The 21,224-nt window shown below is 46.8% G+C and overlaps 1 protein-coding gene across 13 annotated transcripts in view; it reads right to left on the minus strand.

Annotated features, from left to right (window-relative positions):
• The window catches only part of PTPRF (protein tyrosine phosphatase receptor type F), a 412,513-nt gene that overhangs the window by 118,695 nt on the left and 272,594 nt on the right, over positions 1 to 21,224 (minus strand). For all 13 annotated transcript variants that reach the window (XM_034778805.1, XM_034778804.1, XM_034778801.1 and 10 more), the window contains exon 5: positions 15,597 to 15,785. In XM_034778805.1, coding sequence (XP_034634696.1) covers positions 15,597 to 15,785 — 189 coding nt within the window. The remainder of the gene's footprint in view (positions 1 to 15,596; positions 15,786 to 21,224) is intronic.

A 21,224-nucleotide genomic window follows, 5' to 3' on the forward strand; every position in this document is an offset into this window, starting at 1 on the left:
CCCATATGAGGAGAGATTAAAGAAGCTAGGACTCTTCAGCTTGGAAAAGAGGAGACTAAGGGGGGATATGATAGAGGTCTATAAAATCATGAGTGATGGGGAGAAAGTAGATAAGGAAAAGTTATGTACTTATTCCCATAATACAAGAACTAGGGGTCACCAAATGAAATTAATGGGCAGCAGGTTTAAAACAAATACAAGGAAGGTCTTCTTCACGCAGCGCACAGTCAACCTGTGGAACTCCTTACCTGAGAAGGTTGTGAAAGCTAGGACTATAACAGCATTTAAAAGAGAACTGGATAAATTCATGAGGTTAAGTCCATTAATGGCTATTAGGCAGGATGGGTAAGGAATGGTGTCCCTAGCCTCTGTTTGTCAGAGGATGGAGATGGATGGCAGGAGAGAGATCACTTGATCATTGTTTGTTAGGTCCACTCCCTCTGGAGTACCTGTCATTGGCCACTGTCGGTAGACAGGATACTGGGCTAGATGGACCTTTGGTCTGACCCGGTACGGCCGTTCTTATGTTCTTATGTATGTTCATATATTATAGGCCGTGGACCTGGCTCCTGGGAGCCTCATCGCTTGAGAAATTCACATCTTGTTTGGACAAGGCACTAGAAAGCCTACCATAGGGAACGATCCGAAGGACTGAATGGGTCCTGACCAGCCCCCATCTGCAGAGCTGATGGAAGTCACAGAGACGAGGGAGTTTCCAAGCACTGGTAAATTCTATCAGTTCTTTGCAACTGCTCTGATTGATAGTTGTCAAATTAACGATTAACCATTTACTCACTTCCTAGTGCTAGGAAAACTGCGTCTGTCATTTCCTCTATGCTCTGCTACCCTATAGCAAGGGCACGGGCTGGGAATCTGGAGACCTTTGCCACTGACTTTCTGGGTGACCTTGGGCAAGTCTCTTCCCCTTTCTCCACCCCAATATCTCTCTCTGTACACCTGGAAAAATGACACCGACCTGGACCTGCCTTTGGAGAGTGTTTTGAAATCTAGGGGCTAACAGCTGCTCAATAAGCGTTAATCATTACCACCATCGTCATCCAACGGGGCTCCGGCTAGGCAGGATTCAGAGGGCAGACGCCCAGCCCCACCTCCTAGTGACATGACAGCCACACTGCTGATTAGACAAAGAAACTGTGACCGTAAATGTTGTTAAAACATGTCTAAGGGCGCGATCATGCAAACGCTCCCTTCTGGGCAGCACGTGCTACACGGAGGACTCTGGCTGAGGTCACCGACTTACGTGGGGCTGCCTGCCCTAGCAAGCACCACACCTGGAGGTAAGCCCTAAAACACTAACAACAAACACGGCATCGCTGAAGGAATGAGGGAGCACACTGCTACGCCTGCCAGCTCTTCCACTGGTAAGGGAGCCTCAGGTGTCGGGCTACACTGCCCTCCGCTGACATGGGAGCAAAACCCCTCAGCCTGCCTCCCAAGCAGGACTCAGCCACTCCCCACCATGGGCAGGGGGAGCACAGGTTGCTAGGAGAGGCATTGGCAGTGCTAAGCTGATCTTGCGCACAGCACAGCAAGCTCTGAGAAGAGCCCCTGGCTGCCCTCCGGGGCCAGGGAGAACAGGGATGAGGCTGGACTTTCTGGAGCTGAGGGAAGAAATGGCTGCTGCTGAATGACAAGCAGCTTTTTCTTCTGCACTTGGGCCTCCGTGCCAATCACTGCTTCATTTTGGAGTTTTCTTTTTTTCTCCTTCAACATGGGCGCAGACGACAGCCCCGCAGCAGCTCTCCGAGATTCCTATCTATTCAAATACAGTCATGCTGCTTAGGAAAAATCATTAGCGGCAATGATAGTGCTTAAAAGTGACATTTAAAAAGCGCATTGTGCGGAACATGGGGAAGGCAGATCCTGATAAGGCCACCAGCCTGGCAGATACGCTAGGGCGGGCTGGGCTCCACTCTCTCTCCCCTGTCTGTAACTCAGTGTAAAAAGCTCTCTAGCTCCAACACAAGTTTAACTCTCTGAAACCCGAACCCTGAAACAGCCAGAGGAGACGCTGCGCTGCTCAGCGGAATCCCGCAGACCCACCGGGAGCTCTGCGTGGCTTCTCTCGGGGCTACTTTTCTGCATGGAGCTCTCCCAGGCACATGTGCACCCCCGTTTGACTCCTGGACTCAGCCACGAGGGCACAAAGACAGGAAGAGTTTGATCTTTTCCCTGGACTACGAGAACGAACACAAGTGAAATGCCCAGGAGTCAGAGGAATCGCCGCTGCATTTCTGTAAGGAGGAGGGTCACAATGCTGGTGCGAATGGATCCCAGCTACTGACGCAGATACTCTCCTTGCTCAGCCAGCGGCTCTACAGGAGACAGAATTTCACCCACCTGCATCCCTGGGCGCCTATTTATCTCACTCCTCCCCATCTCTGCCCTGAACAACCTGCCCACGTTCTCCACGAGAGAGAAATCCAATGTGTGGCTTCCTCCGCAGTTGCTTTCCATGTCAGCCATTTGGGGAGCAGAAACTATCCATGGTGCTGAGGCCCGGTGCCCTCCATTTCCCCTCACTAAAAGGCACCACATTGAGAGGGGGATCCCCTCTCAGCTCCTTTTTAAATCCAGGACTTTGTCTAAAGTAATTTAAAGACCCTGTTTCTGTAGGTCACTTCTTGCTGACATACGCTGCTTTGGCTGGAGCATCTCCAATGGAAATCAGTAAAATGGAGCCACGCTGGCTTCTGCTCCATTCAAACAGAAACACTCTCACTAGCAGCAAAGAAAAAGTAGCCGCCCCCTGTGCTTTATACACAGCAACACAAAGAGAGAAGAGAACCAATTCTAACTCTGGCCTAAAGGTGAGCTGCAGAAATGGCTCCACGACGTGGAAGAGACACGTGACATAAACCCACCCACTCCATTACAGCTCTAAAACCTGCCTTAGACACTGACACTATGTTTTGGCCTTGACAGACCTGGTAGTCTAATCATGTTAATAATGCTAATGACAACTGAATGAAGTAACAGCAAAAAGCCATGTATAAAACAGGCATGGGAAAAAATCTGATGAGTGTCTGGACTGTGGTCTCCAGTTCGCTTCGGTCACTTTTTGGATGTGGGAAAACAATTCTGATCAAGTGAGAGCTGCACAGGGGAGTTTTACAGCCCAGCTATCAGGGGATCCGACTGGGCTTGTGAGAATCCTGCCTGATCCACCAGAGTGCCCTTTTCCGAAGGACAGACGGCATTGCAGATATCCCAGCACCATATGGAGAGCTGTCTCTGCGGCTGGGGAGAGCACGCCACCCACCTCCCTCCAGAAGCACTAGAGATGGATTTTTAAGGGCTGGCATGGGGAGTGGGGACTGTAGGATGTAGACTGTGAATCTGATCGGAGGAGATGGCAAGAGTTTGATGCTGTGGTAAATTGTCCTAAGGAATCTGTGCTCACTAAAGGGACATTGGGACAGACTCAGATATCAAACACTTTTTAAAAAGTCTCTTACAAGGTAATAATTAAAAGAAGCATTTCTAGGATTCTTTGGCTCATGCAGTAGTATGAACTTGGTACTTTATAATGCAGTCAACTTCCAGATATTATAGACAAATACACCCAGCCCATCAGTGTCGCCAATTATGCAAACAAGATAACTACAAAAATAATTTCCTTGTTAGTGCTCATTACGTTCATTACATCCCAGACCCCGATGATTGGCATGTTAGGCACCTGTTTCGGATGCCTGTGCTGCTGCTGAGGAATCAACTCTGATATACGCCAATGAGGCAGCTGGTGATGTGACTGGACCTCTGAAACCGAACGTGGGCAAATAGGAGAAAAGGGAGGTACAGAATACAAGCAGTGGCTCTTTTGGTCTCCTGGTACATTACTGGGTCTTGGATGGCTCTGAGCTCTCAGTGCCAGGTATTGGAAAGGATCCCATAAATCTTCGCGGTTCAGTATCAGCTGTGAACTACAATACTAACCAGAAGGAATACGGATTTATGTGGTTCTAGAGGGACAGAGTCCACTTGAAGTCCAGTCAGTCTACAAGCAATGAGTGACCAACAATTCCAGTAGTTACCCGCCTGTGTCTCCCTGCCAACGTCTGGGGTTTTACAATCACATTCTACATTTTAAAAAATATTTGTTTTCCCCCTTTTTGAGAGTGAAAACCCCAGAGAAACAAGAAGGGAAACAGCAAAAACGACCATACACAAAGCACCATCGAAAGCACAAACACACACCAAAAGAACGAAGGAAAATACTTCCCTTCCCTGTAGTCTCCCTCACATACAGGAATCTTAGGTGTTACCTGTGACAGTAGTGTGGTAAAGACAGGTTAAGGAAGGGGAATACTAAAGCTGATGGTGTCCCTTTACTGTTTCTGGCGCTGCCCATGTACCTGGTACGTAACCTATGAAGTGCTAATGTTCCCATGGAACTCTATGTCCTGCTCCACACACCTACCATGGCAGGAGAGAACAGCCAAAAGACTCCCTGAAAGGTTGATTAAGCTCGATTCCAGAGCAATACAGAAAACTAACATTGTGTTTTATACTTTGAAAACAGAGGGCAAGGCATCATTTCCTCAGACTTAGAGCGGTTGTCATTCCTCGTCCACCTGTTGTTTAACATGCCAATCACTCGCTGGTTCCACGTCTCTGAACAGTGTAACAGAACTCTGGGACTGGCCATCAGCCAGGGCTTCACCTGAAAGGCGGAGAGAGAACGTCTGGAGCTAAGAATACCGGATAACTAATAGAAGAGTCTCTCTGTGGCTGAGTAATGACAGCAGGCTTGGACAGAAAGGACAGGTTTTGTAGTAGCAGGACCAAAAGAAAAGGTTAGTCACAGAAATAAATCTCATCGTGGCTCAATGAGGACCGTTTGGAAGGAATTTCTTATCAATCTCCTGTCGATCATGCACTGATTCCTGCAAATGGGTCTTTCAGTGGTCTAGGCCTGTCCTTAAAGTATTGGGCTAATGCTTGAAACTCCCAAGCTACTTCACACATCAAACACCTCTCAACAGAGAATTATACAGATAGTTAGATCAACGGTCACCCAAACTGATTGTTCAAACAGAGTCAGTTTTCCTTTCGGACCAGGTTCATGGATTCTAGAGAAGCTCAAGCAGTGAACTTACCGTAAGGCGGAACAAGAGTGCAGCTGGGTATAGAACGTGGCAGAACAGTCACATCTAAGTGGACATAACCTCTCCTTTAGAAAAGTGGTTTCATCTAATCAGTTGTTATCTTTAGAAATTCAACGACCTCTGCTTTAAACAAAAGGTGTTAGGCTAGCAGAAATCCTTCAGGGAAAGGCAGAAAGGGGCACATGGCTTCTGTTTGCACTCATAGAAATGTCGTCTTTGACATTCAAACAGGACACATACATTTTAAATAATGTCAAGCACATTCTTAAAATACCTTGTCAGGATTTGAATGGGAGGAATTTATGTTTTATGAGATGGATGATTCTTATTACAGAGAGATGCTCAGTTCCCAGGCAGGAGGTATGGAACATCCACCCGGTTCTGATGCTGAGTCACTAATGTCATCAGACAGCTGTGCAAGGAAAGGCCCAAGAAATGCAATGTGTTGTGTATGCAGCGCTGGAAGCTGGGTGCACTCAGCTAGTTAGTATTCAATCTGTCCCTTCCTTTTAGCATTTGTAATAGGAATAGAGATGAAGAAATAGTTTAAATAGCTTGTAACATCACAGCTGTCTATCTTGAAGCATTCCAAAGGTAGGAATGACACGTACATAAACCCATTCATTTTTTATAAATAAATAGTTTCAATCTTTTCCCCTGACCCAGATTTGCTACACAGGCAACTTGATGCAAATACACATGAAACAGCAATTCATATTTGCTCTAAAATCACTTTACAGGAGCTGAAAACATTAATCCACAGCAACAGAACCCGTTCCAAAGAGTCAAATTATTAACTTCCAGCAGTGATTCAGTGGAGGGTGGGGAGGAGAGGAGCAGCAGCATTGGACAAATGAGATTGTAACAATTTGGAGGGGTAATAATTCTATCAAGAAATGTAGGGGTCAGTCAACAGTGGTAACAGAAATCACAAGAGAACTCAAAGGGTCTTACCGTGTAACACAGATTAACAGAGTAAAGTTAATATAAAGGGACAACTGTGAGTATTAGGCTAGAAAACCAACACTCCAATGGGAAAGTCATTACTGGTGCACACAGGCTGTGAAAAACTAGTCCAAGTCTGTGCATGCTGGGCTGTCAAACTGTAGGTGGGTTTAACTAATGAAGGCTTAAAGCAGCCGGAACCTGGGATTGGCAGGCTTTTGGGTCTCCTCAGGAGTGGCTGTTCCCTCACTCTCACTACAGTACTACACACAGCTCTCAAACCAAGGGGCTGCTTATTTCACAGCCAGATTTGCCTGAACTCTCTAGAATTTATTTTCATCTGATTAGATTTTCATGCCTGTCAGCAGCAGAGCGACAAAAGGTTTGACTGTTCTCTTGTGAAAATGTTACAGTCTTAAACTGACACCACAGCGACTGATCAAAACTCCCTGCGCATCGACACCCAGCAGGTGATGGCTGTACCGTGCTGAACAGAAGTTCAGAGAGTTCTTGAAGCCGCAGGAGGAGCCGGCCCCTCTGGGACGCACGGGAGAAGTGTTTCCAGTTTGCAAACTTTCCATTGAATAACCATTGAATAACCCCCTTTCAACAGTGCAACATTGCAATGGATGACTCTGCAAGGAGTCGCACTAAAAATAAACCCAAATCAACACGCTAGTGGGAGAGTGCAGATGAGTAAGAGCACTGGCAGAGTTAGGGCTGAGAGAAAAAGCTGGAGATGAGAAACACTGGTGGAGAAGGAGCAGGGCAGACAGGAAATGAAGTGATGTGACACATTTCAGCATTCTTACCTCTGATTGGTGTACCACCTGGTGAGGTAATTTGAATGCAAATAAGATTAGAGAGAAGCGTTAGTACAAAGAGGAAAGGAAGAAAATTATAACTAAAAAGCAGAAAGTTTTTTAAAGCTAGAATTTGTATTAGCGCGACAGGAATAAATAAAAAGAAACTGATGTGCAGTAAAGTCAGAGTGACACTCTTAGGTTAGTAAAGCTCATTGCTCCAGGAGTGTAGCCTCCAGCCCGGGGTTTGCCATTCCGCTCCTAGCCGCCCACTGCGCTGCAGAGGAGGTGCTGGCGACTGGCCTACCCACTCGCATTCATTATTATTCAAGCAGTTGAGATGGAAGAGACACTGGAAAGATGGTGCGGTGCCCTTTGTTGGGTAGCCAGGGGTGGGGTAGTGGAGACTGGGTGGTGTGTGAGCGTGAGTGTGCTGGGAGGGTCGCGGTGCTAAGCACATGGTCGCTGGCGTGGGGCACATTCTGGCTTTCAGGTTAGAATGACCAGTGGGACAAAATCTGCTCATTTAAAGAAATGAAATTAAGGGGACAGAAGAGCAAAGCCAGCCTCCAGGAGAACACATTTGTACAAACCCAGTATTACTTCCCTCTGGCATGGAGATTAGTGTCATGTAGAACTAACTTTATATAGAAAATATTTTCAAACAAAACTACAAAGAATTTCTACTAATCCCATGATGAAACAATGGCACACCAGCCACGCCTCCCTCATTTGGACAGTAGTTAGAGGAAAGAATCCTTACCCTCTTTATAAGGGAGCTGAAGATCATTTTTACATGCTGTAATGCAGTTCATCTTATAAGGAGGGCTTTTTGGTACTGAGGTCCAGTTGACTTGACGCAACAGACAGCAAAAGTTTGTTTTATCATTGGGTTTAAGATTAGCATGTGGGGCATCAACCAGTTATTACCCTGAGTTTACTATGTGGTTAATGAACAATATATAGATTCAAGTGTGTGGAAATCCAGGTAGGCAAATTGGCAGTGAACCCCTCTAATCCCCAGTTTTGTCCCCTTGGTCTTAATTTGCACATATGAAGGCTGTTAGTACAAGGGAGAGATTCATGCATATCTAATCTGTAGGCAGTTCATGGTAGGTGTTGGTTTTATGCAGATTTGTAAGATCTGAATACCAAGCACTTACCAAAGAAAACTGAGGAATTTAAACAGACAGAAAAACAGGGTTAAACAGGACACAGAGTGTCAAATCATGTTCAGTGTATTGATTAATAAATACCAGTATGCATACACGAGTGCTGTGTATCTCAGATTTACTGCTCCCCATTCCATTATCCACAACAATGCTCACCCAATGGGAAACAAAGAAAGACACTCAAAGAGTTTCTGTAAATACAAAGAAGGCAGATTTTAAGCATGTTTAACTTGCCTCTTAAAAAGTAATTAAAATATTTACACTTATTATCTCTCTCGCTTAACTACTGTTCCTTTAGGCAGAGGCCTTGTTCAAATCAGGAATAGCAATTCTGGCTGCTCATCGTAGCATTCTCCTCAGCCAAGATGACATTACTCCACTTTAACTTTATGGCTGGTTATATTTTTTGATGTTTTTGTCCACAGATGAGTGAAGCATCAGGGAAGATCTTGCTGTCGCTGAAGTTGTGGGTAATCTCTCCTTTGCCATAGTAAATCTGCTGCCTATTTATCTATCTTGGTAACTGCCGCTACCCTTGACAGAGCAGCGATAGCCAGAGATGCTTGCACAGCACTGATGCTGCACAGACAGGGAGCAGAGGGTTATTTCTCATTGCCCAGGTGGAGAGTTTGGTAAGTGCTCAGCTTTCTCTGAAGCCGTTGGTTTTCTCTGCCTATTCCACCCCCACATAAAAAGCCTCAGCACAGATGGTCACTCCCCCCACACAAGCACGGAAACGACACAGACAACACATCCCTGGAGCAGAACCCAGGAACCCTTCCCTGCTCTGGGCCGGCTGAAGTGGGGTTTATAGTTTTACGCTGACACCGCGGAGATTTGAAGCCAGTCGTTAAATCTACCCACCACAGTAGCTAGGCCCTTTTCTCTGATACGCGACTGTCTACGCAGAGCTCCAGGAGCAAGTGCGCACTTGAAACAGATTCCCTCAAGCTAAGTGCAATGGGCTCATCGTCTCCTGCATTACAGCTCAATCCCCCCGGCCTAGCAGCGTAAGCCAGCTCTTGCAGGAGGCTCACGGTGCTGAAGAACAATATTCATTCAGGGGCCTAGTTACCCTGCCAGGCTTGGGACATTTCTTTCTCCACTCAGAGGAACACTGATGTGGGGATGTTTGTGGAAAATGGCCTTCGAGGCGCTCCTATAACACTTCCCTGTGGGATGCTCAGCATGGCAGAAAGAACACAGGCAAGAAGGCCTCAAAATCATAGGATAAGGCCGATTCCCCCTCGTACCCCAAAAGGGCTTAATTACAGCACAGACCATGAAGCTGGCAGCATGACAAACACCTGAACAGCTTAATAACTGAGCCCAGCTTGTGTCCTGTGATGGCCAGACAGGCTTATGACAAAGGGCATCCCAGTTACAAGCTTTCAGCCTAGTCCTTTGTCTGCGCTGAAGTGCTCACCGTAAGTGAGGAGAACTTATCAGTTCACCACCTCAATAACTGGCACTAAATGAGCCTGGGACTCAGTGGACATGGAGCCTGGGCCCTCTCCCTTGCTGGAGGTGCAGGTTGATGCACGCTGGCAGGAGAGTATGTAGGGGAAGCGGGCACTGCCACTGTCTGTGATGTACCTGTTCTCTAGATAAGTGTAGACATCAGTCTCTGTGGCCTTGCCTGACCCATAATTCCCCACTGGTGCAGCTGCAGCCACCACAGCGATGATGGAAGCATTAGTGCGCACAGGACGTTAGTGTTTTTACTGGTGGGTCCGATGGCTCCACCCAGAGCAGAAACACCAGCGGCTGGGTGGCCCCAGCACTTCCCACTGGTGGAAAATGAGGGGCTGATTTCTATTGACACAGACTCGCCTTAAGGCTGTCAATCCAGTACCTCTTCACTAACACATAGTTCACCCTTAAATCCCCCCCGGAAGTAACCCTCCCTCCCCCCGACTCCAGTTTCCGATATCTCACACTGAATGTAGCAGGGGGCTGGGTTTAGCAATACCCCCATCCCAGAGAGCTCAGTTCAGCTGATATTGGCTAGTTTCGAATGAAGCCCTATTTAAGGCAAGCTATTGTTCGGGAATGTGACAACAAGAGAGAGGGTTACTTACCTTGCACAGTAACTGTGGTCCTTCAGAGCTTTACCGGAGTGGGCCCCATTACTGGTGTGTGCATACACCTCATGCACTGACAGCCACATGGACAAACATTCAAAGAACGACAAATTCTTACTCTGTAGTTCATCTCTCTAAACGTTTTGGCTGTCTGCTGGCAGAGGTGTTGTCTGGGCCATGTCACACCCTTCACATGGGGAACTGTGTCCTTTTGGACCGGGCCCCCTCGCCTTTTGGGAGTGCTATTCTGCAGTTCTTCTTTTCAGCCAGATGCACATCTGCTTTCTGGATTTACAACCTGATCTTGACAGGAGGCGAGAGTCTCCTGCCAGACTCTGAGCACCTTCCACACTTGATGAAATAAACAGTTTTAATGTTCTTGGATTCGGTAAGCTGTTTGGGACAGGGACTATCTCCTCCGGTGCGTCCGTGCAGGGCCCAGTGCAAAAGGGCCCCAATCCTGATTGGGGCTTTTGGGCATTATTGTAATGGAAGCGGGAGAAGCAGGTGCTCAGCTTCTTGCAGGATCACTTTCTCAGACAGCTGAGTGCTCCAGTGATCTGACAATAGCAATAGCCTCTAGACCAGTGGTTCTCAAAGCCGGTCGCCGCTTGTTCAGGGAAAGCCCCCGGCGAGCCGGGACGGTTTGTTTACCTGCCGCGTCCGCAGGTTCGGCTCCCACTGGCTGCGGTTTGCTGCTCCAGGCCAATGGGGGCTGCGGGAAGGGTGGCCAGCACATCCCTTGTCCCGCACCGCTTCCTGCAGCCCCCATTGGCCTGGAACGGCGAACCGCGGCCAATGGGAGCCGCGATCGGCCAAACTTGCGGATGCAGCAAGTAAACAAACCGGCCCGGCCCGCCAGGGGCTTTCCCTGAACAAGGGGCACACCAGCTTTGAGAAACACTGCTCTAGACTGTCAATCACAAGTAACATCTGAAGAGTGGGCATCTATGTGAAGCAGCATAGCTGGAGAGAACGTGTTTGCTAACAACTCAGAGTGCGTAACTACCCTGGGATAATCTGGTCAAGCAGCCGTATACACGAACACCATGGAATGAGGCATCAAACTTGCACTGAGAGCGATTGGGGGTCTTCTGCAGAGCCATGTTTCATAACTCGAATATCAAATTAGCTGCCTGTTAGCAATCGCCAGGTCCAAGACACAGTTCTAGTTACTATGAATTAAAATACATCATCACAGGATGACTCTTGTTAAACAAAATTGTTTAACACATGCAGAATTTTTGGCATCACAAAACAGTGCTAGTGAAAAATTTCCTCCTCTAACCTCAGTGGAGGTGGGGGGGAGAAAGACTTTGTTTGTCTAACCTGTTTTAAAGAGCAGGTTAGACAAACACCTGTCAGGGATGTTCTAGATAATACTTAGTCGTGTCTCAGTGCTGGGGACTAGACTAGATGACATACTGAGTTTCCTTCCAGTCCTACACCTATGATTCTTTGTTAACATTCAGAACAAATGAAACAGCTGGTTCCAACATTGCTTTCTTACTTTTTTTTACACATTTTATCAGACAATTTTCTCATGAGCAAGGCAGAAACGCTTCCCTGAATATGAATCTTGAACCCATGTGTTGGAAGCGACCAAGAGTTTGAAAGGTCTGAATACCATAAACTTTGCAAGAGGGTCCTTCAGAGAGCTGTACTGAATTAAAGGTTCTCTGCTCAAGACCCTAAAATTCAAAGTGAGCTCCTGAGCATCAATAGAAATGCTTAGGCCTGGTCTACATTGGGAAAATTGTCTCCAAATCACTAACTAGTTTGAAAACAAATTCCCCTAAATCTATTTTAAAACCAGTTGGAGCCATAATGTAGACTAGGCTCCTGGTTGCCTGAACCTGTTTTAAAACCACCTAGTATACTATATCTCTACATAGATTTAAAATCAGTTTAGCAGAGCCAGTTTTAAAATGTCAAGTATCGGGGGTAGCCATGTTAGTCTGTATCCACAAAAACAACAGAGAGTCCGTTGTTACCTTAAAGACCAACAGATTTATTTGGGCATAAGCTTTCGTAGGTAAAAAAACTCACTTCTTCAGATACACCAGACTCCTTGTAGTTTTAAAATGGTTAGCATTCAGGGTAAATTTCTCCAGTGCAGACCAGGCCTTACATCCTGCAATCTTTGTCCATGATTATGAGGCACTGACATGAAGTTGTACTTCCAGGACAGAAACACTTGGGTCTTTCTGACTGATTGGTTTGTTGCAAAGCCTACTTACCACAAGAGGAAGGAGATACTGGTAAGTTTAGTACCGGAAATGTTTAATACAGCAAGGTAGGATCAGAGTCCCTAGTCTTGATCGTGGATTGTCTATCTGACAAGCTAGAGAAAATCTTGTACCTACTGCTGTGCTGAACTCTCTAGAACAACTGTGTGTATGTGAAATACAATTTGCGATAATACACAAGACTTGACATTAAGGAACAGAAAGATTTTGTTCCTGGGTGAGGATACATTCCTTTTATAAAAAGAAACTGAAGAGCCAGGCTAACTATAAAATGCATATACGTACGTATATAAACAACCGACAAGTGGCAGGAACAACGTCCAGGACATACATGAATAGGAGTTTTCTTTCTGACAAAGACTCCAGCTGGTAGTGTTATGGAACTAAAAGTGCCTAAGGCAACGCCTGGTCTTCCTCGCAATGCCCATGCTCTCCAGGACCCTGTCAGAGGAAGACTAGACCTCTAGAAACTGCTGGACAGAGCCCATCCTGAGTATACGTGGTCTGACTGCACATTATGGCAAAGCTTCTGCCTGAAGCCCCCTAGAGCGCTGCCAGCCCAGATAAATAGGAGTGTCAGAGGAGAGCACCTTTTCTAACTATCTGACTTATCTATCTATCTAGCTGTTCATACTGTACTAGGAGCCTGAAGAAATAAAGGGAAAAAACTCACGCTCTCACAAGAGAGAATTTAGATTTCCAAAGCAGCTTTGGCATTTTCAGACTGACATTCAATATGTCTGAGGTAGAACTCTGGCCCTTTTGGAAAATAATATATAACAAACGACTGTATTGGGTGAAGACTTTGGTTAGGAAATCACGTATATGAAATGGCTAGACTTTACTCTTTCTATGCAACCATTTTAACTACATTCCATCGGTCTGGGTCTTATTAGTTTTAATTAAATGAAATGAAATGAGTTTGTGCTCAGACTGAGACAGTCTGTGCTGACACCAGGCTGCCTGGGAGATACTGTTGTATCAGATGATTTTGCTCTAAATGGAGCAGAGACTCCTTTATGTAGGAAGATTAATACTGTATAACGAAATGCTTGTTTACATTTATTTTCCTCTGAAAAACAACTTTCCTTCATTATCAAATTCTGCTGGAATCTCTAACAGCAGCTGGTGGATTGGATCAGGGACTGCCTGACCTATTACACTGCTACGAACAGACAACTCCAGGAGGCAAGGAAGGGTCCGTAATTCCACGCCCAGTTCTAGCTCAGATTGTACTTACAGGAATGACCACAGAAACTGGCAAAGCCAGAGCCTCATGGTGCAAATTACTTGATTCCCACTTTTGTAGAGGAGGGGGGGAAGAAGGGGAGGAGAATCTTCATCCGAACCGTGGCTCTGAATCCTCCTTTCCCACCCCTGAAAACAAACCCATCACCCGCACGTGGAAGTTTGCTGTGCTGAAACTACACCAAAGTCTAATCAATTTCTCTCACAGGGCTGAGGATGTGTGTTGCTCATTGATTTCTAAAAGGTTCCCTTGATACCTCCCTTAGTAATTATAGTGTCTTCAACAAGCAGTCAAATTCTAGAGTTTGAATCCCCAGTGAAATTCAATTGAGACGTCGCTTGAGAACAGGAAAAAGGAAACAAAACTTGGACACTATGGCAGGGCTTATAGTTTTACACTCTAGCTGTCTCTCCAAGCTCGCCCAGCAGACAGGAGATGGACAAGTGCCCATAAAGAGAGTGCGGACAGCAAGTGCATCAGAGCTGCCTTGTTCATTTACAGTTTTACCTGCAGACGCTGATTTAGTCAGTTATGAAAAGCAAAATATCCATAGGCGCTTTCCCACTGCTGCTTTCCAAATGCCTCCAAGAATAATTAACGAGTGTGATATTTTCTGTCAGCACAAACATATCAAGATTAAACCAGGTTTGTGGGGGAGAAAAGCTAAAGGTCACTGTGAAATTTCCTAAGCTGGAAATGTATTAGTGTAATTAGTGCTCACTAGCATATCTAGGTGAAACCAGAATGCCAGGCTAAGTTCTAATGTAGGCGACAGAGGTTGCTAATTACCCTCTCTCCCACTTAAAGGGTGTTTCATGCTAGCACAAGAGACAGAGCACCACAGAGGGCTAGCACAGCGAGGGCACACATTAAATGTCCGTGTTATAAGGAGAGAACATAGAAATGCCCTGGCAGCACTGGACAAGGCAATGCCTTTGGGTGCCAGTAGATACCACAGGCAGGCAACACAGGCTGCATTAACTTATTGCAACCAAGGATCTTTCTAGTCAGGAGGCACCCATATCAACTCCACTCCCTTCTGCGCTTTCAACGGAATACCATAGGCTTCCTTACTTCCAGCCCTGTGGTATAGTGCTGCTATGCATTGTTAAACAGCTGTTGTGTTTCACCCCAGATGTGGCTGCACGTGAGCAATAGATTAAGCAATCCTTTTATGTAGTTTAATTTTGTAAAGGGCTTTGAGATCCTGGAGGATGGAAAGACATGACAGAAATGCAAGAGATCATTATTAAGAGGCCCAAGTGCATTTCCATGCATTGGAGCAGACTAGTTTGTGCCAGAGTGTTGGAGAGAAGCCTGCAGCATGCATTGCACATTCTTGTATTTAACTCGTTAAATAAGAAATGAGAAAGTGCATCCTGGTAACCATGTTTCTATTCTTGAAATCTACAGACCAGCCATTTATCTGCTACTCGGCTTCTTGGTTTTTCTTTATCCTTGTTCTGGCGAATTTGGAGACTGGTGAAGACTTCCAGAGAAAAAAGAGTGTTGTCTTGAAGGCTCTGGGCCATGACGTAGCAGCCTCTGTCCTTGACTCTAGCATCCCGTGTGCTGTGTTCTCCATTCTGTTCTAGAGAGGTTCTTACATGCGCTCATCACTCTAGGATCTGAGCGCCTGCTGAGCTGGGGTGAAGTGTCTGACGTTGCTCTGGATCTGAGTCAGTCTCATTGTGAGCTATCCTCCTCAGCCAACACCCCGACTGACAGAGGAATCTGTGTGATGTGCCCAAAGGCATGTCCGTGCTAATCTCTCTCTCCAGCAGGCCATGATATCCTGCCAGAGAAAACTGGCCCCCAAAGGCTGGTTTTCATATCATAATGGGGACAAAGTTAACGTCTGGGTTTAGGTGCCTAGGTGCACTTCAGAATAATATGCAAAAAGCTACAACGGCAACAGGCCGGGAGCGAAGGAGAAGGGAAGCCTTACTTGCTTTGCGGCCTTACCTGAACGGAGCTGCTTGATTCGCCCATTGCTAGCTGCTGTATCCACAGGAAGGAAGTCCTTGAACCAAGAGATTTCAGGATCGGGGTTGCCACTAGCAGCGCAGAGCATAGTGGCTGTGCGGGCCTTTTCTACCACCTTCAGCTGCGGGCCCATGTCAATGGTTGGAAAGCCGGATGGGAGGTGATCTTCTGCAATAGGAAACAACACACACCAGACTGATGAGTTACAGTTCACACAGTAATGGGATCATAGTCCTGGTGACAGCAGTGCCTCTGCTGGAGAGCATCACCAGACTCCCCCACTGCAGCTATGTCCACACTACGGCCTACGTCAGCAAAATGTACATCGCTCAGGTGTGAGTATTCCCCCCCGAGCACCATGTTACACCGACATAAGCACTCGTGTGCACAGCACTATGTTGGCAGGGGAGTTTCTCCCGCCAACAGAGCTTATGCCGCTCGTGGAGGTGGGGTTTTTATGTCAACGGGAGAGCTCTTTCCTGTCGGCATAGAGCATCTTCACCAGACGTGCTGCAGCGGCTGTACGTATAGACATGGCCTGAGAAACTTGCAAAACCCCCAAAGCACTCTAGACTCTATAAGGAGCACTCATTGCAGCAACAGGGGCAGCCGCTAAATGTAACTCGGTTTGAATCAACTGCCTTGGGACATGCCCATGATTTTCACTGATATGTAAGCTCCATCTATTGTCGTTAATAAAGTCTAACAGCCGGTGTTTGTCTTTATGCAAGGAGAGAGATGTGTTCTGGATGCTACACAGACATGCAGCCAACACCAGGGCCAAATAGGCCAAGGCACCTTAAAAACATACATACTAAACAATACAAGTTGTCAAGAGAGCATAAAGAAACACATTTCTCCTTTCTACTAGGCATGAGTCTTCCCAACAGAAAAATCCATTACAAATCGCTCCCTGCCCCAAAACCTGGTGTTAAAGAGGTTATTAGAAACAAACGAATGTAAAGTTTACATCTGACCACGAAGAGCAATGACAGGCTGTGCATTAGGAAGCTCCCGATGGACTTCATAGGCAGCTGAAGGCATCGGCGGTGTGTGAGAGATGACTAATGCACGGGCTGGCGTGGCTTACTGCTATATTACAAATGAAAGCATCACAATGCTGAACTGTTAAAAGCACAGATACAATAGACTGGAAAGGAAAGGCCAGTTCCGTGGGCTGCTGCCGTACGGTCCCAGGTAGGCTTGGCTGAATACGTTAGGTAGCCTGTGCCAAAAAACTGTGGAAGCTCCAGAACAACCATTCAGCAAACAAGTGCAGGACAGAGCTCCTTTATTCACTTCCGTGGCAAGATGTACTGTACTCTACTAAGCCTGAACGGCACTAAAAAAGGACACGCTTCCACGGGAAGACAGAGCCAGGAAAACATTAAGGATCCTTAAAAGCACTAAAAATTCAATTCTTTTCAGCAGGCCCCTATTTTCTCTAGTTTGAGAGCAGAACTTAAGCAAACCCTCTCCTCGCCTGCTAATCCGACCCGTCCACTCACTGAAACGTTTCAAACCTACCAGGCCCCATAGTTCCCCCAAAGTCCCACAAGATTGTGACCCCACCATACTCCGATTTCTACATTCCTTTCACTGGGATCCTACCCTCCCCATATTTTACCTACTGTCAGAGAAGCACTAATAACAAGATATTTTGATTGTCTCTTTTATTTTAAAGTTCCACATTTGCAGCACAAACTAGGACCATTTGGTGACTAATCTTAAACATCCTTTCCTAAGTTCTCAGGAGAATCCCCAAGACACTTCCCGCCTGTTTGTACATCAAGATTCTACAGCACAAGGCAACATCTGCTGTAAACAAAACAACCCACTAGAATGTTGCTTCTGTGTTTGGATGCGAGGGGCAGCCAGGGTTTTCTAAAGGGAAAAAGCTACTGAGGCTTATTAAGAGCATAAGCCATATTTTGTCTCTCAGTCTGGCCTCCCTAGAAACCTCCCCCGTACCAGCAAACATAAGAGGTTTTTTGAAAGGTATCACTGAAAACTAGTTCCTTTTTTTTTATTTGCACTCCATTGATTTTCAAAGACAAAAGGCATACATACAGAGCTTAAATAGAAAGATACCAGAGCCAGCATTCAATAAGAAGCAACAACAGCACTGACACAACCACAGCACACATTGCACCTTAGTTCACAGGCGACACAACACACTATAGTGTGGCATAGACTAAACTGCGAAGGGAGATAACAAACAGTGGTAAACAATTACATTCCCCCGGCGCACAGCCAGGTGTCCTTAAAGCCCAGCCCCTTGCTATCTGCGATGTGAAAGCAGATGTTCAGTCTGTGGAGGCTGAAACCCCAAAGGGCTTTAATTTGATACCACGCTGAATATTTACAGCCTTTGTTGGCTTGCTTAAGAGTTTACACAGAACACGCTAAGCAAAATATCACGTAATTAACTTGATCCAAAGCATGCATGGAGATTTAGCATTAAACTATCACTAAGGCTGCGAGTTTGTCACGGAAAGTCACGGATTCCGTGACCGCCGTGACTTCTGCAGCAGCCGGTGTGCCTGGCCTGGGGACAGCTCAGGCAGTCCCTGTGCCAGTTGCACCGGCTGCTGCTGGGGCAGTCTCGGGCCACCTCCGCAGCAGCAGAGTTTGGGTGTGGGAGGGGGCAGGGGGTTGGGGCACGAGATGGGGTGAGGACGACTCTGGGCGGCGCTTACCTGGGGGGCTCCCTGGAAGCGGGGACATTCCCCTCTCTCAGCTCCTAGGTGGAGGCGTGGCCAGGCAGCTCTGCGTGCTGCCTCCATCTGCAGGCACCGCCTCTGCAGCTTCCATTAGCAGCAGTTTCTGGCCAATGGGAGCTGTGAAGCTGGTGCTTGGGGCAGGGGCAGCTTCCCCTTTCCCCCAAGCAGGAGCAACGAAGAGGGATCTTGCCCCTTGCTCCTACCCTTTGTCCAGAGCAGCTGTTCTGCCCTTTCTCTCAGCACCTCCCATCACTGTGCTCATTCACCAGCTTGGGCGGCAATGACTTTTCTCGTGGAGACTGGCACCGGACACATGCCCCCTTCTTCCATTTGCTGCACTGCTCCAAGCACCAGCTGGAGTGAAGACATGGGACATGTAGTCAATCCCAAGCTTCAGTCTTACAGGACCACAGGGATCAGCTCCAAAGTGCAGCTGTAAACACGTGGCTAACGGCCACTGACATAGGAGGACAGCAGGAGTCCATGGTGAATACAGCAGTTGGCAGCAGAATCCTGAGGAGGCAGCCCGGTGAGCTCTCCAGGGTCAACGCTATCGATCACAGAGAACCGACACTTCAGGACCTGCTCTCTCATCGGCTGAGATTTATGTGCCTAAGACCCAACAATATTACTAGCCGTCCTTAGCTGCGCGCATATCTGTTAGGGAGAAGAAATACACTATGGTGTGGTGAGAGTCTTTTATTGCCACGAGCCTGGTCACGGTACATGCAGGTTGTAAAGCCACGAGTCTGCTTTGCAGGCCATCACAAACAGGCACCAATAAAACGTTTACTCCACAACAGATGGGAGTTTGTTTGTGTCAATGTATTTCTCAGAAAGACTAGTTTAGACGAAACGATAGCGAAAACTGTAAACATTTTTATGGGTACTATTCTTCATATCCCTCAGCCTGTAAAGTCAGGCCCCCTTAGTGCCATAAGTCCAATTGCTCGGCCTGCAGAGGGAGAGCAAAAATGATGCCCAATATATTTTGAAAATAACAAAAAATCGTCTAAAGTACCTTTTCTATATGTTCCATTATAACTGTAAGGTTAAATCTCGCACAATCCATCAAAAGCTTTATACCCCTGGAAAGGCACGTTCTCAGCTCATTGCGAGTGAGATACTGGACCATAAACCTGTCACGGTGCTAGAAATACAGTATCCTAGAGCGCCCCTCATCTCAGGCTCTCAGTCCAATGTAACTCTTGGGGGCTCAGTAAGAACGAGTAACATCCAAAGCTGTTTGAAGTTGCTCAGAGGCCTGGAGCGCTAGACACAGGCTGGGTGGAAATGGAATTACGGGCAGAATGCAGGTGGAGTGAGGGCGGTGGTGCATTTTTGACCACCCGGGTATCAGCACCGCACAGAGAGGGCGGTGCACACGTAGAAAGTGTCCATTCAGTGAATGGGCCGGAGCTCTCTCCAAGCTGAAATCATTTGTTCTTAAAGGGATCCTGAGACGAGGCCTGCGCTATGCTGGGTACGTCACTCTGTTCTCTCGTGGATAGGAGAGAGCACGCTCCACTGATGAACCTTTACGACAGTTCTATACTTGATAGGTGATCGGGATTACTTTATACATTTCACAAGCCTCCTAAACGCCCTCAGAGGCATTGAAATGTAGTAGCAAATGAAAAATATCAGTGACAGTAAGATGGTCATTTATAAAGCCGTGAGTGGCAGGCAATATTAACTAATGGAAGAGGCAGGCTAACAAGGCTCCAATGCACAATCCATTCCGGTGCCTCTGCTTGCTGAACAAACAGCCCACACTCCTCCGGCACAGGCTACACAGAGCTGCTGCTCAATTAACGCAAGACAATCAAAAGCAACCGAGCAATTTCGGGGCCCAGCAGAGGGGCATCATTTTCTGTGACAAGCAGCAGCACTGAGGTGGGTTTGTTCAGGTTGAACAAATCTACCCCAAAAGCTTGTTATTAATAGCTCTGAGAAGAGTCTCTGCCTTCCTGGGTTTGTATTTTCACAGACGTCCATGTCACCGCCCAGCAGAGAAGTGCAATTTAAAGCCAAGCTCTCTGAAAGCTCCCAGTGCCCGTGTGGGGAGTGGCTGGGAGGAAGCAGAGTGACCAGTGCCAAGTCTCAGGCAGCTCAATGAACGCCCAAAGCACTGGCACCATCTTGCTACCCGCCTGAGGAAAAGGCGGTGCAGTGAAACTAACGTACTTTAAAGACAACAAAGTATTAATGACTGGGATGGCAAGTATAAACAGCTTCACACAGGTTACGCAGTTACAAAAAACCTCAGCATCAACAGGTTTCAATGACAAACCCACCGATGTCCTGTGGCATCACTCCGAAAATGTCATGCTAAGACTGCTGTTCAAAAACTTAATTTTAACTGAAAAAACCCAAACCAAGCCCTGGAGAGATCTCCTCCAGGCGAAGCACATGAAATACCATGCAACAGCTAAAAGTAAACAAAGCAGTTGGTACCTCTTCAAAATACCACACAGCAGTAGCAAAACGTTCCTAAAAGAAAGAGTCTGAGTCATGGGAAGCAAGGGAGGAGGAAATGTAAGGAAAATGCAAGAGAATACTAGACTGGCCACATGGTGGAAGAAAATAATCTCTTAGGAAGAGCCCAGCCTTAGATGTGCGGTGGGTGGGATCTCACCTGGTTCTCTCACTCTGCTAGAGATGATGAGTCTATGAAACAGCAAATAAAAGGAGAGCAGTGCTTAAAGTGCCAGGAAAGGAAGCTGCTATTAACCTTGCCCTTTAATTACTGGGTGTCAATTATCTCAATTTACAAGCCACCGATACTTTCTCACCAACACAGCTTGACATTCCTGCCAGAGACTGTTTATCACAGGGGTGGGCCTCATCTGGGTATAGAAATTGTATGGCGGGCCATGAATGC

The sequence above is a fragment of the Trachemys scripta genome, chromosome 8, assembly GCF_013100865.1.
Source record: "Trachemys scripta elegans isolate TJP31775 chromosome 8, CAS_Tse_1.0, whole genome shotgun sequence".
Lineage (NCBI taxonomy): Eukaryota > Metazoa > Chordata > Testudines > Emydidae > Trachemys > Trachemys scripta.